The 17704-nt window shown below is 50.0% G+C and overlaps 1 protein-coding gene across 1 annotated transcript; it reads right to left on the minus strand.

The window, feature by feature from the left end:
• Positions 1-2639: 2639 nt before the first annotated feature.
• On the minus strand, positions 2640-4236 carry GJA9 (gap junction protein alpha 9). The gene has a single exon (XM_064172630.1). The coding sequence runs from the start codon at positions 4234-4236 to the stop codon at positions 2698-2700; it is 1539 nt and encodes a 512-aa protein (XP_064028700.1). The 3' UTR covers positions 2640-2697.
• Between the last annotated feature and the right edge of the window lie 13468 nt (positions 4237-17704).

Here is a 17704-nt window from a genome sequence, read left to right on the forward strand (position 1 = left end):
TCAGAGGGCTGCAGCAGCTCTCCTATGAGCACAGACTGAAAGAGTTGGGGCTGTGCAGGCTGGAGAAGAGGAGGCTCCCAGGTGACCTTCTTGTGGCCTGCCAGCATCTGAAGTGGGCTACAAAAAAGCTGGGGAGGGACTTTTGAGGCTGTCAGGGAGTGCCAGGACTGGAGGGAATGGAGCAAAGCTGGAAGTGGGGAGAGTCAGCCTGGAAGTGAGGAGGAAGTTGTTGAGCAGGAGAGTGGTGAGAGGTTGGAATGGGTTGCCCAGGGAGGTGGTTTGAGGCCCCATGGCTGGAGGTGTTTGAGGCCAGGCTGGCTGAGGCTCTGGGCAGGCTGATCTAGGGTAGAGTGTCCCTGGGCATGGCAGGAGGATTGGAACTAGATGATCCTTGTGCTCCCTTCCAACTCTGACTGATTCTATGATTCTATGGCCATCTCACCACGCATTTACAGCCCAACGGTGCTGTGCTGCTCAAGTAAATGTATTTCATTTGTAGCAGTCTTGAACACAAATGTAAAATAGTATTTCCTTCATCTTTATTGTTTCATAGATGGCTCATGGCACTTGCCTTACACTCTATGGGCTGGAGCAGCAAGAGCTTGAATGTCCTTTATTTCTTTTGTTACCCCTATGAAAAGCAGAAAGTCTAAGCAATTACAAGCACTATTTGTTTTAAAAGTTTGTCAGAATCTGGGGGACAAATGAATCCCCTAGCAGAAAAGGAGTAGTTTTAGAGGTTAAATACCTTTTATATGTCTTTTTTTTCCCCCCATTTGTATCTGAAGGTAGGGAGGTACTACCTTAAAAAAACTATAATAAAATCTTTTATGCTTTTATTTTAAACCACAGTAAACTTTCTGGTTTCTGAAATTAAAACCCCAAATAATAAATTACAGTACCTTTATTTTTTTTTTTTCTGATTAAAAAGACTAAGTTGCCAGTGTTAGGCAAACTCTCAGCATTAAAGCTCTTAATTCATCTGCAATTCATGATGCTTTAAAAATAGTCTATATCATAGAATCAACCAGGTTGGAAGAGACCTCCAAGCTCACCCAGTCCAGCCTATCACCCAGCCCTAGCCAATCAACCAGTGTATGATATGAGATCCACGCTGAATATTCTGCTGAGGAAGCCAGTGGTGATACACTGAATAAAAAAGGTGTACTGTGTAGTCATAGAATAAGTGATACATGTATCCCCTGCTTTGTTCTTTTTGCATTTGCCACTGTTCATACAGCAGAATATGTCTGACTTTCTGCTTGAAGGCAGCCATCAAATGGCTGAATTCTCAGAGACATTCAGCAGGAACATAATTTAGCAGTAATTAATTCCTCCTGAGCACACTGATGCCATCTTTCCCCTAATGTCATTTACTGGTCTTTGTGAAATATATTTTTGGACTGTAGTTTGCCATCTACTTTTTATTCAGTGTACATAATAGCAGCTGTGATTTTATGCCTGATGTTTCCTAAGATGTGGACTTGCACAAGAATGTTTTCCTTTTTAGCTGGAAGGGTCACAAAGAAGTTTAGATGCTGAGTTCTAAGCCACCCTTTGATTACACTCTTTCATTCAGGAACAGTCCTGTTCAGTATCTTTACTGATGATCTGGGTGAGGGGGATTGAGTCCAGCATCAGTAAGTCTGCAGATGAAACCAAGCTAGGAGCAGGTGTGGAGCTGTTGGAGGGTAGCAGAGCCCTGCAGAGGGACCTGGCCTGGCCAGGCTGCATGGGTGAGCAGAGGCCAATGGGATGAGACTGAACAAGGCCAAGTGCAGGGTTCTGCACTTTGGTCACAACAACCCCAAGCAGCACTACAGGCTGGGGACAGAGTGGCTGTGAGCAGCTAGGCAGAGAGGGACCTGTGGGTGCTGGGAGAGAGTAGCTGAATATGAGGCAGCAGTGCCCAGGTGGGCAGCAGAGCCAATGGCATCCTGGGCTGGCTCAGGAATAGCGTGGCTAGTAGGATGAGGGAGGTTATTCTTCCTCTGCACTCAGGACTTGTCAGGCCACACCTTGAGTGCTCTGTCCAGTTCTGGGCTCCTCCATTGCAGAGAGATGCTGAGGTGCTGGAAGGTGTTTGGAGAAGGGCAGCAAGGCTGGGGAGGGGCCTGAAGCAGAGCCCTGTGAGGAGAGGCTGAGGGAGCTGGGGGTGTGCAGCCTGCAGAAGAGGAGGCTCAGGGCAGACCTCATTGCTGTCTGCAGCTCCCTGAAGGGAGGCTGTAGCCAGGTGGGGTTGGGCTTTTCTGCCAGGCAACCAGTAACAGAACAAGGGGACACAGCCTCAAGTTGTGCCAGGGCAGGTCTAGGCTGGATGTTAGGAGGAAGTTGTTGTCAGAGAGAGTGATTGGCATTGGAATGGGCTGCCCAGGGAGGTGGTGGAGTCATCATCCCTGGAGGTATTAAAAAAAAGCCTGGCTGGGGCACTTAGTGCCATGGTCTGGTTGATTGTCTAGGGCTGGGTGCTAGGTTGCCCTGGATGATCTTGGAGGTCTCTTCCAACGTGGCTGATTCTATGATTTTATGAAAGGGAGTAAAAAGACTTTAAATATTACTTGGCTAACAGTCACAGGGCTACACAAATTTTCTGTCTATGTGAAGCAGCTGGTAAAAGTTGAACCATTTATCTTCTCCCTCAGCAGTGTTCAGTAACTGTCCCAGCACTGACAAGTGGAACTAAGGGGTTAGCTCACACTAGATCTGCAGATCAGTGGGCGCACGCCTGCTGCTGGCATTGCTTGACAGCGACAGTCGCCTAGACAGGGAGAAAGGCTTAGGACTATCACAGTTCCTACTCTGTTTAGATTCTGAGCTCACCTCCCCTGTAGAGTCAGGAGTATCTGGTCGGCTAGAGTATTTTACATCACTATTGTAAGGAGGTTGGGCTTTGTTTGCACTCAAACCGCTTTGTCTTCTGCTGTTCTTCACAAGAGAATTTGTCGAGGCTCCTTCGTTGTCAGCCACTGCCGAGCAGTGCCAAGACGAACCGATTCTATGTTGGCTTCTGAAGCTGGCAGCAGGAAAAGTCGTCTCAGGCTGCAGTGAAGTTTGAGATGGCATTTCAGCAAAGCCTCTCAAGCAGGTGCTCGAAGCATCTTGAGAGGCGACAAGGAAATGTTTCTGCTCAGCTTTTTTCTGTGCACCTTGCGCTTCGTTCCCCAGCTTGCCCAGCAAGCCTGTGCTAGCGTTTTGAGGCTGATTATCTAAAGCGTTGGGAGCTGCCCCCTTCTTTGGCAGCTTATTTTCCCGATTGTGATGGGTGCAATTGCTGCTCTTTTCTGTGTGGTTATTTTGCATGGACTGAAACAGGAGAGGAGAAGTTAGAACCGGGTAGATGGCAGTGTCAGTTTGCTTTTCCAGGAGGAAAGTGTAACCGCTGACTGCAGACGGAAGGTTTTTCTGCGAGCCGGTGGAGATTCCCAGGCAAGAGTGTGGGATCACAGAGTGCTTCTTAGATTTGTGGGTGTAGAAATTATCAGCATCATCCTTGTTTTTATTTTGCCCACACAGTCCTAGCTTAATTTTCCGAACCCCTAGGTGGATGATTTCCAGGATGTTTAGCAGCAGTGACACAGCTGCTATTGACTGCATGAATAAAATGAACACTGTCTTTTCTGTTGGCCTGGATACGAAGCAGTCGACTGTGTTCGGGCACGGATCTCTCTGGCATTTATAAAGGGGGTCTAGATGGAAGCCATACAGAAGGTATTGCCCTATCATAAACCCAACTTCCACCACTGATCTTGTGAAAATATGTATCACGTAAGTGCAGAGCAGAGAGCCTCTCAGGGGTGCTTTGTTCAGCTTTCTTTGGTCCAGCTGCCGGAGTTCTCTCTCCAGCCTTTTCCGACTTTCAGTCATTTCCAATTCAGTGCTTTCCAGTTCTACTCTTACCTGAGCTTTCTTTTTTTGCCTTTCTTTTTCCAAGGCCCTTAGTCTGTATAAGGCATGACCCATATACACCAAGGAAGGGGAAGACACAAATATAACTTGCAAGACCCAGTATCTTATGAGAGAGATGGGAAAGGCCTCATCGTAGCATACATTTCTGCAACCAGGTTGTTCGGTGTTGCATATAAATTCTGACTGCTCGTCGTTCCAGACATCCTCAGTTGCCACTCCAAGGACAAGCATTCGAAATATGAAGAGGATAGTTAGCCAGATCTTTCCAATAATAGTGGAATGAATGTGAACCTCCTCTAAAATGCCTCCGAGGAAATTCCAGTCTCCCATGGTTATTCTGCCATTGTAACACTAAAATGTACGAGAGAACAAAGCATCAAATGCTGCAAAAGCTACAGCCCTTCCTTAAAGCATTATCAAAACCCAAAAAGACACTGGGAAGAAATATTGCATCTCACCTCGTGATCACAGCAACATGACCCACTGCCCCTTTATACTCTGGCTGCTTTTCTCTCCCATCTACAAGATGGAGAAGTGCATCATCCACCTGTGTCTAATTTATCAGCAGAAGACATCCTCATAAGCACATCACTATGGGGTATTAGGCACCCTCAGCCTACATAAATCAATGGAAACTAAGGTGCCTTACTTGTAGTAGGATTCTAAGAGCAGTGTGGTCATGGTGTGTTTATATTTAGGGCATTTATGAAGGCAGAGGAATCCATCCTGGTCCTCCTTTTCAGATGTTCTGAGCCCCACATTGCAGCTGAAGTTACAGGAATGTTCAATTGCTGTTTGGCAGGAAAATTGGATACACGAAGGAACTCAATCACAGAATCCTAGAACATCTCTGAGGTGCCTTCCAACCTAAGGCACCCTGCAATTCAATTTGCACAAAAGACCTAAAAGGAAGAGAATGTGTCACTAAAATGGCATTGTTAAATTCAAGAGGACGTTTGCACACACAGCTCGGCGCAGACGATTGCTCTCTCTGGATGTCGTCAATAAACACATAAATAGAACCACCATAATTAGTCCACTTCCCATCTGATCAATGGTGGCTGCACTCTGAAATACAGAGCAGAGTGCCTGAGTGTCAAGTGGTGGTCTCTTTGGCCTGGATTCTGTGAAAAAGACAATGATTGATGCCAAAATCTTCTGCCATCCTCCTCCTCCTAAACGCTTAGCACCTGAGGACAGACAAAAAGGTTATACGTGTGCACAGTTGCACACCTCACTTTCCTTCCCTCTCTTTGTTTCTTTGCCTCTGACAGGAGCCTATGATTGTAAGCAAGATGTTAAATTCCCTGTCAGTGTTTATGTAACAAACCATGTTTGGGTTTTATGTGCCAGGGATAATCTCTCTGCCTGTAGCTTTGCCTTTTTATTGTACGTACAGCGCAATTCAATAGGATCCAAGCTACACTAAACTGAGCAGAATTTGGTTGTGCTCAAAACTGAATAATTTATTATTAATTATTATTATAATTATTTTAGGATCAAGGTGCTTTAACACAGCATTTCCCATTCAGGTGGGATTAATTTTCACCCTCTGTGAAATGGGATTGTTAAGGAATCAAATGGAAGTTGCAGCCTTACGGCTGCAGGACCGATGACTGTAGGAGAAAGTTGATGTTAAAGCAGACTAAGCACGCTAATATTTCTGCAAGCTGGCACACACACATAGGCAAGTTAGACATTCTAAAAGAGAAACAAAGGGAAAACAAATGGCAAATCAGCAATAAAACATACCTCTCCTTACAAAAGTGTGTAAAATTAAAGCTCTGCAGTGCCACAACCCCTTCCATCTTCCGTCTGCGTGAATACATTTCACGTTCTAAGAGGTTTATTTCTCTACGGCAGCAAGTGATGGAGTGCAGGCTTTGCACATTGAATTTATATTTGCTGGGGATAGAGGGAGGAGAAAATCAATCTGCTGTTCAGTTTGCTACTGCTCCCAGCATAATTTAACTGTGAGGGGTGAAAGAATATCGTTTTTAAAAGCTAGACATGAAAACTCTGCATCTCTAACTTCCTTATGGATTTGCCTTTCCAGCACGTCCCAGGTTTGTAGTACAATCTCAGCCTCAGAGAAACAGACTCAAGGAAAAGTGTTGGGCTCAGCTTACATCTCTCAGTAGCAGCAAACACTTGGCTTGCCTGCAAAAGCAGAAGAAGGTAAATCTTAGTGAACACTACGACTGTAAATGTTTGCAGACAGTCTGGTCTGCTTCTCTCTCCCTTTAGCACAGATCACAACTGGTAACCTGAGGGAACACAGAGAATACGTTTAGGAGAGCTTAAAATCTAATGGAATATTTTGGAGCCAGACTGCTGCAGTGCATTTGGGGGACTGATGGGAGGCAGGGGAAAGACTTGAAACTTTAGGAAGCGCTTGCAAAACCTGTTGAGGATACCTGAGTCCCCAGGAGGGGCTCCCAACTGCCCTTCCACCTTCTCCCACCCCTCTACCTTATCCCAGATGTTGCCTTGTGCCTCAAGGAAGAATGGAGGTTGGCCAAGGAGGGGTAGGAAGCAGGTGGATTAATCAGAGAGACAGAGGGTGAGGTTAGAGAGAAATGCAGCTCAAAGCCCAGGCTGTGCCCGAATGCCCTATCTATGGTTATACTCTTGTTCTTATACATCTCAGCAAGCCTATGAGTGAAGTAGACATCACCATTGTTTCCCTTTCACAGCCTGTGATCTAATCCTTCTTACCAAAACATTCTAGCTAGCTTCAAACTAGCACAGGGAAGGAAAGAGGCCTCCCTTCAGAGAATTGTTTTGTGTACAAGTCTGTCCTGGATCCAGCATGGGCAGTGCAGTGGCCAAGGATAGGGCTGTGCTGGGCATGCCTGGCATTAATGTGTAACTCCCCCACCAGGATCAATATGAATTAAAAACTACAGCTAGCACCATAATGCTCCTTGAGATGATTCTCCTCAGTGCCCTGCGAAAGTGTTATCACAGATCTGAGTATCCTGGAGAGGATAAATACATTTCCTTTGGTGAGGGCTCTGAAATGCTCATCATTCTTTTTTAATGGTGATGCTGAGGAGCAGTCAATAGGTCGTGTCCGATTTCAGAGTTAAATAACAGCTCGCCTGGAAGCATTCACTCATGCTGGCAAGCCCTCAGTCTGCAGCCCACCAGTTCTATCAAGTGCTTCAAGCAGGTTTGTAAACACACATCTCTTCTACTGAGTCCTTAAAGGAGGTTTCTCAGCATTTTTCTGCTATTGCTGGGGAGGGGCCTGGAGCACAGCCCTGTGAGAAGAGGCTGAGGGAGCTGGGGGGGTGCAGCCTGCAGCAGAGGAGGCTCAGGGCAGAGCTCATTGCTGTCTGCAGCTGCCTGAAGGGAGGCTGTAGCCAGGTGGGGTTGGGCTCTGCTGCCAGGCAAACAGCAACAGAACAAAGGGACACAATCTCAAGCTGTGTCAGGGGAGGTCTGGGCTGGATGTTAGGAGGAAGTTGTTGGCAGAGAGAGTGATTGGCATTGGAATGGGCTGCCCAGGGAGGTGGTGGAGTCTCTGTGCCTGGCTGGGGCACTTAGTGTCATGCTCTGGTTGATTGGTTAGGGCTGGGTTTTGCACCATGAGGGTGTTGGAACACTGGGTCAGGTTGCCCAGGGAGGTGGTTGAGGCCCCATCCCTGGAGACAGTCAAGGTGAGACTCAACAGGACTCTGGGCAACCTGAGCTAGTTGAGGATGTCCCTGCTGACTGCAGAGGGGTTGGACTGGGTGACCTTTGGAGGTCCCTTCCAACCCAGACCATTCTATGATTTTAAGATTCCATGTTGCAGATGTGACTATTTACACAAACACCCCCCAAACTTTAATGTCTGTATTGCTTTTTGTTAGCTCAAGGTTAGCCACAGAAATCGTTCAGCTGTGGAAATATTCTGAAAATCAAGACCCTCTCATTCCTGCTCAGCAGTAATGATGTGTACCATTGATTTTTATTTCCTACTGTGTTTGTCTGCCTCACAGTAGCCAGCTGGAAACCTGGGGGCACAAACAGCAGCAGCATGCCCTAAAGGCTTTCAGGGCACCGTGGATGCACTCTCAGCTCTTTCAGCAGTGAAGTTAGGATCACAAGTGATAAATGCAGCACTGAGAAACGTGGGCTACCGTGGACTGGATGCTAGGAACAAGTTCTGCACCATGAGGGTGGTGGACAACAGGAACACATTGTGCAGGGAGGCAGTTGAGGCCTCATCCCTGAAGATAATTCAAGGCCAGGATCAACAGGGCTCTGAGCAACCTGATCTAATGAAGGATGCTGGGATGAAGGTTGGACTGGATGATCCTGGTGGCCCTTTCCAACCACAGCGATTCAGAGGGATCAGATGTTGTGCTGAGGGATGTGGCTTAGTCAAGGACTTGTCAGTGTGAAACCAATGATTTGACTGGAGGAGCTTGAAGGGCTTTTCCAATCTGGGAAATCCTGTGAGTCTGTGATCTAGTGGAGGATGTCCCTGCTGACTGCAAGGGGGTTGGACTGGATGACCTTTGGAATTCTCTTCCAACCCAAACCATTCTGTGATCCATTTATCATTGATGATTCTATGATCCTATCATCATTGTCTGTAGAACCACTGAACTATCTTTTCTCATGTTCTAAGACAGAGATCTCTTGCAGGTAGAGGAGCACTTTCAAAAGCCCCCACTTCTCCCTTCCCCCTCTTTTTGCATCCCTTTTTGGGGATGATAGCCCAAACCTGGGACTTAGCCCTGCAGGAAATGGCACAGGAAATGCCCTCTGTAGCTGCCATGGCTGCCACCTGTGTGACATGGCTGCTTGTGCTGGGGGCTCCAGAACTGCACACAGGACTCCAGGGGGGGTGTGAGAGCAGAGCAAAGGGACAGAATCCCCTCCCTTGCCCTGTGCCCACACTGCTCTTGCTGCAGCCCAGCACAGGGTTGTGTCTGGGCTGCACTCCCACTGCAGGCTCATGCTGAGCTTTTCATCACCCCAGACCCACAGGTCCTGTTCCTCAGGGCTGCTCTCAGCCATTCCCCACCCAGCCTGGAGCTGTGCTTGGGATTGCACCCACCCAGGTGCAGGACCTTCCACTTGGCCTTGTTGAAGTTCCTGAGGTTGGCCTGGGCACAGCTCTGCAGCCTGTCCACATCCCTCTGGATGGATCCCTGCCCTCTAGCAAGTCAACTGTGCCACACAGCCTGGTGCCACCTGCAGACTTGCTGAGGGTGCACTGATTCCTCTGTGCACATCACTGGTGCCAGTTCAACAGCACTGGTGCCAGTTTTACTCAGTGTCTTAGTTTTTCACTTGTTTGTGCTCATGATTTGTCAGTGCAGGGTTGTTTGGAAGTCATGGGTTGGTTTTTTTTCCCTCCTCCCCTCACAGAGCTATTTAAATCTAAACATACAGACCAGGGCATGCATCCTGCTACCAGTGAATTAAACCCCCTTTAGACAACACTTCCTAGGTCTGGAACATCGTGCTTGGAGAGGCAGAAGAAGGAATCCTAGGAGGTACTGGACTTTGCTGGTTGTGATGGAGCCAAACCACCTGGAAAAAGCCACCACCACCTTCCATGCTGGCTCCAAGGTTTGTTTGGCTTTGTGACCACTTTGCTGGAAGGAAATACCAGAGTTAGTGGTTGCATCTTTAAGCTGAGCTAACAGAACACTGGGGCCAGCTCCAGCAGGGTGGGGATGGCCAGAAAACATCTTAAATGGGGCTGGATGCTCTTCCTTCCACAGCATCAGGCCTGAGCTGCTGCTGCTCACTGAGCTTCATGGAAATTGCTCTGATCGTGGCCTGGTTTCTACTTTCAGTGCTTGAATGCATCAAGGAAAGAAAAAAATAAAGCCAAGCTTTGTAAAGAGTTTGTCCAGATGCTCCTGAACACTTTAGTACACTCAGAAGTTGATTTAGCTTCTTTATATAGTGTGGCACATTGGTAGCTGAGGCCATGCAGTGCTCTGCTGCTGCTCCTCAGTCGAGGATGGGGAGGGAAAGGCAATAAAGAAAAAGCTCTCTGCTAGTTTAAATTGGAATAATGTTTGAGAGGTCACTCAGGCTGCAGCCTCTCACTGCTCAGCTGCAGAACCAGCCTTGGAACCAGGCTGGGGCCAGGGAAGCTTCTCCCATCCAGGTGCAATTTTAATCAAGCTGTCAGTATTGATTAGAGACTGCGGCAAATGCTGGACCTGCTGGAGGTTTGCCTTTGCTCTTGAGCCTTGCTGGCTGTGGGTCCTTCCCAGGCTCCAGCCTTCCCACATTGGTAGTTCTCAGTCTGCTCTGGCTATGTGATCCCCTCCTGTGATGCTCTGAGTACTGAGCATACTCCTTTGGGGATCTGGGGAGTCCTGACCTCCACAGCTGTAGTTCAGAGATCCTTCCTCCTGTTGCCTGAACAGCCTTTTCCTTCCTGACTCTGTGAGACAGAGCCTTCAACAGCTGTGTCCCTGCTGCCCTCAGCTGGGTAATGCTTGCCTTAAACGTCTGTTGTGCTGAGCACCCCTCTGGCAATGCCCTTTTGCTGGCAATTGAGCTTTTTTGTTTAGAATCACAGAATGGTTTAGGTTGGAAGGGACCTGAAAGCTCAGCCAGTTCCAATCCCCTGCCATAGACAGAGACACCTCCCACTAGAACAGGTCACTCAAGACCTTATCCAACCTGGCCTTGAGCAGCTCTGGGGAGGAAGAATCCACAACCTCCCTGGGCAACCTGTGTCAGTGTTTCACTTCTTCCTTTTGCCTCTCAGTCCTTCCTCCTCAGCCTGCAGCAGCTACTGGAGGAGTCAGTGAGCATGCTGCGTTGCTAAGAAGCTTTCTGAGCTTCATCTCAGAAAGTCAGCATGAAACTGAGTCTGTCTGCAGCACTAACAGGCACTTGGCTGTCAGAAGGATTTAGGGGAACATGGTGGTGTAAGGCTGAAGCTGTGCCCTATGGGGTGTCCTGGGTACAGTGAGCAGGAGAGAACACCCTGAGCAGAGGGTTTCTAGGGCAAGAACCCTGCTGGCACAAGAGACAGTTCCCTTCCAGAAGGACATGCTCACGGTGGCTGCAGACATCTCTTTTTAAGGACCCACAGACTACAATAACCCTGGGCTGCTTCTTCCCCAGGTGTCTGTTTTCAGGTTGTCCATTCAGGATCAGGGGTAATGGGTTTAAACTGGTAGAGGAGAGATTCAAACTGGACGTTAGGAAAGGGTTCTTTCCAGTGAGGGTGGTGAGACACTGGCCAGATTGCCCAGGGAGGCTGTGGCTGCTCCCTCCCTGGAGGTGTTCAAGGCCAGGATGGAGGAGGCCTTGAGGGACTTGTTCCGGTGGGAGGTGTCCCTGCCTATGGCAGGGCTTGGATCTGGATGATCTTTGAGGTCCCTTCCAACCTAAACCATTCTATGATTCTCTCACTTCCCATTTTTAAGCCCTTGCTTCTCCCTGAGTACTTTCAACAAACAATTGCCTCTTCATGGCAACAGCACTGCCTGCAGCTGGCTGCAGACAAGCTCATCCCTTGCACTGAGCCTCAGACACAGCTGTTCTCACCCCTCTGTGTGACTCCATAGTGGGGGCTCCTCCCCAGCTGATGCTGCCACTGACCTCCAGGAGCTGGCCAGGAGCAGCAGAAGCCTGGGGAAAAGATGAGTTAGGAGCAAAAGCAGCTTTGAGACTAGAGGAAAAGGTTCCAAGCTGTGTCAGGGGAGGCTCAGGCTGGATGCTAGGAAATATTTCTTCACTTTAAGGGATCTCAAACCTTGGAATGGTCTGCCCAGGGCAGTGCTGGAGTCACCATCCTTGGGAGCGTTCAAGCAGACTGTGGACCTGGCGCTTAGGGACTTGGTTTAGTGTTGACCTTTCAGTGCTGGCTCAAAGCTTGGAATGGATGATCTTGGAGGTCTCTTCCAATTCTGTGACTTCTTCCACCCTCAGGGCCACGGTGGGGCTGCTGCATCCCTTCCAACCTCCACTGGCTTTGCCAGTCCTTGGCTCTTGGCGTTGCTGTGTCATTTCCAGGGACAAAGCAGCTAAGGAAAGTCTATTTATATGAATGTTCCCAGCTCTTCCCACTCCACCAATCCACCCAGAGCCTGCCTTGATTGTATAAGATACATTATATGGAAGCTATTTATATATGAATGAAGGAGGAAGGCAAGGAGCTCCTGTTCTCCTCCTCCATTAGACTGGAACCAGAGCTCCGCTTGCCAAGCGGCGATCGCTGACCCGGCAGGGATCTGTTAGCAGTGGACTGACAGCACATGAGTGGTTTTCATCAGCTGTGGCTTGCTGAGCTGGCTAATTTCACAGCTTACCTGCAGAGGTGGTGGTGCCCCAGCCTTAGAGGTGAAACTTGTACAAAAATGTATAATAAAGAATTCAGTTGAGGACATAGAGGAGCTTTGTAAAGTTATTCCTCAGGCAGCTGTGAATTGTCTAGGGGAAGCCTCACAAACACAGGAGCTTTTACACAGGATCACAGGATATTAGGGGTTGAAAGGGACACAAGGAGATCACTGAGTCCAATCCCCCTGCTGGAGCAGGACCACACAATCTAGCACAGAGGAACACATCCAGACAGGCCTTGAAAGTCTCCAGGGAAGGAGAAGGAGGACATCTGAGAGACTGGTTTTATGTCTTGCATAACCTTCTCGAGGCTTTAAAATGGGCAAATCTTTCCTGATGGACTAGGGATGGGAGCTGTTCTTTTGGACTTCCATAATGCCTTAAAGGGAAAGCTGGGAGCTGTTCTTTTGGACTTCCATAGTGAATCAAAGGGAAAGTTGGGAGCTGTTCTTTTGGACTTCCATAGTGAATCAAAGGGAAAGTTGGGAGCTGTTCTTTTGGACTTCCATAGTGAATCAAAGGGAAAGTTGGGAGCTGTTCTTTTGGACCTCCATAGTGAATCAAAGGGAAAGTTGGGAACTGTTCTTTTGGACTTTCATAGTGAATCAAAGGGAAAGTTGGGAGCTGTTCTTTTGGACTTCCATAGTGAATCAGAGGGAAAGTTGGGAGCTGTTCTTTTGGACTTCCATAGTAAAGCAGAGGGAAATCTGCTGTGATGTTTAGGCAGTGCTGGGTATTGCTTCTTGTATTCCATTCAAAACATTTTCAAACAAGACTCTCTCCCTGCCCCTGAAGCTTTTTTCCTCCATCTCACCTTCCTCCAGGTCTCCCTTCCCAGCCTGGCTTCATTGAAATGGGCTTTTTCCTAAGCCAGACCCAAGGGTATCCCCAGCAGAGTTGGTGCTGGTTATGCCACCATATGCTGTGACTGCTGGAGCTCTCCCTACCTCTGCCACCACTGTGGCACTGTTGGTGACTTCAAAGGCTTTAAATAGCTCCCACTGGGACCACAGCAGCCAAAAGGGAGCCCCAGAGTCCATGGGGAGGGACTGTTTACAATGGTTGGTAGCACTTAGACAAGGGGCAATGGTTTTAAACCAGAGCAGGGTAGGCTCTTTGCTATGAGGGTGGTGAAATACTGAAACTGGTTGTCCAGGGAGGTGGTGGAGACTCCATCCCTGGAGACATTCAAGGTCAGGCTTGATGGGGTCTAAACAACCTGATCTAATTGGGAATTTCCCTGCTTACTGCAGGGGGGTTGGACTAGATGACTTTCGAGGGTCCCTTCCAACCCAATGCATTCTGTGCTCACCCTAAAGCATCATCACCTGGTATCAAACCTCCCTTTGAGCTCCTGAGTTTGAGGTGAGCTCAGGTGAGGGTTTCTGCTCCCCACCTGCTGCCTAACCCAACCTGAATGTGACTGGGGCAGGGCAGCAGATGGTCTAGCACAGCTTTTTTTTGGTTTTTTTTTTGGCCCCATCTCGGTTTTTTTTCTGGCTGCAGCAGCTCCAGAAGAGACAGAAATACTGAAGAGAAAGCTGACTCAGCACCTTGGCCTCTGGCCTGACTGAACACAAGCCAGTTGGCCCAGTTAGGGCAGCAGGGGACTGGGAATGAGATGGGAAGAGCATCCTCATGGGAAGAGCCTGGCTGCAGTTCCACCATCCCATCCTGTGCCTCAGTTTCCCCAGCAGAAGGGAAGGGTTACAGAGCACAGGTCTAGGTTCACAAGGTAACAGCAACACAAACCCACACATCTGCAGAGAGAGCTGCTGTCTCCTGCTGTCACCCTGCCTTCGGGTGCTGCCTTTCAAGCAGCTCCAAGTATTAAATCTCAGCGTCCTGTGAAGTGAAAATTCCAAAGCAGCCACAGGAATCAGTCCTGGATGGTTGAGAAACAGCCACAGCTGGAGCTGCTTTTCCCTGCCACATCCCAGCCACTTGATTTACTGCCAGCGCTGCACAGAGCAGGGCAGAGCTGGAACCAGCCAGCGTGGGATGTCACAGCCCCAGGCTCCTTGCCCTGGCCAACCCCAGCAGGGTCACACCAAAACACACTTCAAATAAATATAAAAGCAAACGAAGCCTGTCCTGGGAGCTGGGACTTGTGGAGGTGCCAGATCTTGCAGATGAAGCTTTGGTGTGATGAGCCACAAACTGCACCTCCGAAGACATAGTTTTGGAGGGGGCAAACAGCTGAGAAATGGCTTCATTGCACTGCTCAGTTGCACTCTGGGGCGTCAGCTGTCCCCCACTCAGCAGCCAGGGGCCAAGGCATCACTCTCTGGATGATTTAACATCACCCAGGGAGCACCGACAAAGCTGCTGAGGGGTCTGGAGCGTTTCTGTGAGGAGGAAAGGCTGAGAGCCCTGGGGCCGTGGAGCCTGGAGAAGAGCAGCCCCAGAGGGGATCTGAGCTAAAAGGGGAGGGAGGGGGCAAGAGGATGGGGCCAGACTCTTCTCAGTGGTGCCCAGGGACAGGACGAGGGGCAAATGGGCACAAACTGGAAACCAGGAGCTTTTAGTTATAACTTAAGGAGAAAGTTTTTTTGGTGTGAGGGTGCTGGAGCCCTGGAGCAGGCTGCCCAGAGAGGCTATGGAGTCTCCTTGTCTGAAGAGAGTCTAAACCCACCTGGACACTGTGATCCTGGACATGCTGCTGTGGGTGACACTGCTTAGCAGAGAGGTTGGACTGGATGATCTCCAGAGGTCCTCTCCAGCCCCCACCATGGTAGGATTCTGTGATCTCCAAGCTCTGCCTGGCTCCAGTGAGCTGCCCCACCGCAGAGGCAGCTCTCAGCCTATTCCCAGAGCTCCCAGCTCAGCCCACCAGTGATACAGGGAAGCATCATGTACTGGGGTGTGCTGGACTCCAGCAGTGTGTCCTAGCAGAAACCCCACCAGCCCTCAGAGCCCTGCACCAGGGCAGCCTTCAGGGAGGTGAGATGGGTTGATGCTCATCCCCACTGCCTGATGCCCTCCCCGGGGGGTTCCAGCCCATCCTCTCCCTGACGATGCCTTGCCGGGCAGAACCGTTGCGTTCTCGGGCACAAGGACACCCACAGCAAAGGGACACGAGCCCCACCTCTAATGCTCAGGGCACATTTGTCCCCAGCTTATTTCCCATGGGGACAAGCACAGGGACAGCAAACACAACCCACTGACGCTCAGCACCAAGCCCTGAAGCCATCAAGCAGCAGATCTCCACAACTGAAAGGCTTCTCCTTTAACACCTTCCCTTAGAGCATCCTTAGGGCTGAGTGTCCCAAGCACAAGATGTCTTCACCCCATGCCCCCCTCACAGCCAGAGCAGGATGGGGCTCAGATCGAATCCTTCCTGTTATCCTCCGTGCCTCAGTTTCCCCCCTCCCCACACCAGTCCCTGCCAAGCCCTGAGCCCTGCAGCTTTTGCCTGGCTACAAGCAAGGGAAAATATTAGGTAAACAAACACCATGGCAATCTGGAGAGATGCAAATAAAGAAAGGAAAAACCCAAACCCTTTGTCACAACTCCAGCAGAAGGCAGCAGCAGCAGCCTGATGTGTCCCAGGGGGCCAAGACCAGGCTCCTGAGTGGCTCCAAGCCAGCTCCAGCCCCTAAATTCCACACCAAAGGCAAAAGCTCCATTTAAGAGGTCCCATCCTTTGGGAAAGAGACACAAAAACCATTTCCCTTCATCACCATCTCTGGTCCTTCCTTGGGTCTCCATCCCAGACCCTGACCCAGAACCTGGAGGAGCAGCTGTCATGCTGGAGGAGAACATTCCCATTCCAACACCAGCTTGTTGCAGTTTGGGCTATTTTTAGGTTGTTCTCATGTCAGGGGCTTGGGCAGAGCCAGCTGTGTTCCTGGAGGGTCAGCCCCAAGGTCAAGGCTGCTCTCAGGGTCCCGAGTGGAACAGAAAGGGTGCAGGGGCCAGACAAGGAGTGGGGCTGGCCCCATCACTTCTGGATGGGAGAGTGCAAGGAGCTTTGGGGTCTGGCATAAACAGGACTGAAAGTAAGGAATGTCTAAGAGCTGTGAAGATGCTCAGGGGACTGCAGCACCTCTGTGAAGAGGAAAGGCTGAGACCTGTGGGACACTGAGGCTGGTCCAGGTCCCAGAACTGGTTGGGTCCCCAGGGATGTTGGAATGCTCCTGCTCTGCTCACTGCTCTGCCTCCCTAGGCGTAAACCCTGAAGACCTGAGCTTTGCCATGCTACCCCCCAACACCAATGTCCTACCAAGCTGCTCATGACGAGAGTTTTCCTGGGACAGGGATGGATTCCCAAAGCCCAGAACTCCCAGTTAATAATGTTAACAAGCCAGTTAACATGCCACACACACCACCTTATCCCTGCACCCTTTTCTTCCCCAGGTTTGTCCCCTGGTCTCCACAGTGGGCCTCAAGCCAAAGCCCTGGAGATCTGGGCTCCAGCTCTGGCCACAGTCCAGCACTCAGCTGTTAGGATCCGGCATGGATCCTGGTAACAGCTAATGTGGGACTCTGTTTAGAGAGCTCAGCTCAAACCATCCTACCCAGAACCAGCCCCAGGAGGATCATCTCCACCTTGCTTAGCCAGGTTCTGCAGCAGGAGAAGCATGCAGAGCCTGGGGTGCCAGCAAGCCTGTGCTGCACACCTCAAACCCCACAGGAGTCAGAAAACAAAGCTAGATAAATAAAGGCACAACCCCCCCCAAGCCCAGCCCAGCTCCAGCCCTGTTCCAGTTCCTTTAGGAGCTGGGAAGTACACAGATGTGCACCTTCAGCTCAGTGCTGGCTCATCAATGCAAAGATTTCCTTATTTTGAGCTGAAGCACCCAAAAGCAGCACCCTGCACACCTCACCGAAAAGGCTTTGTAGCCCCAGGGAGCACATCCACACCTCATCACCCTCCATCAGCCCCACTCATCTCCACACAGTGCACAGTGCAAGGCTCCGGGCTGTGGCTCCTCACACATCACAACAGCCCCAGGCTCAGCCCCAAGGCTTCATCATCCCAGCGCCTCGGGAAGGAGATTTACAGCAGAGAGTACCCACCCTAAAAACTGCACCAAGGGTTCCTCCCGTGTCTGTACCACAAGTGCACACCACAAGCAGAGTCCTCTCCTTCCCAGGGACTTCAGACCTTAAGAAAGGACTCACTGGCCGGGCAGAGTCACGGCTCTGGAGAGAGGAGGAAGGAGGAGGAAGAGCTACAGCTTGGTGCACTCAAAAGGGTTAAGCAGCATCAGGTGTGGAGTGGGAGCAACCACCCCAAAGCTGCAGCTGATCTGTCCAAGCATGGCTGCAGCTGATGGGCTCTGAGTGCCTTGCAAAGGGGCTCTGCTGCTTCTTGGTGTGGCTGCTCCAGTCCTGCTCTCTCTGCCCCCACTCTTTTGCCCCTTGGGGATGTTTCTCTGGGCCAGCTCTGATTCTGTTCTGTTTTTGCTGCGTGGCCTTTAGCTCTGTCTCCATGTAGGTGGTCAAAGGGCTTTTATTAACTGCCCTCACCTCT

Source organism: Pogoniulus pusillus, chromosome 37 (assembly GCF_015220805.1).
Source record: "Pogoniulus pusillus isolate bPogPus1 chromosome 37, bPogPus1.pri, whole genome shotgun sequence".
In the NCBI taxonomy this organism is placed as follows: Eukaryota; Metazoa; Chordata; class Aves; order Piciformes; family Lybiidae; genus Pogoniulus; species Pogoniulus pusillus.

Bases quoted from the DNA above. Each gene is read 5' to 3' on its own strand.
- GJA9 (XM_064172630.1), bottom strand. From the start codon at position 4,236: ATGGGAGACTGGAATTTCCTCGGAGGCATTTTAGAGGAGGTTCACATT.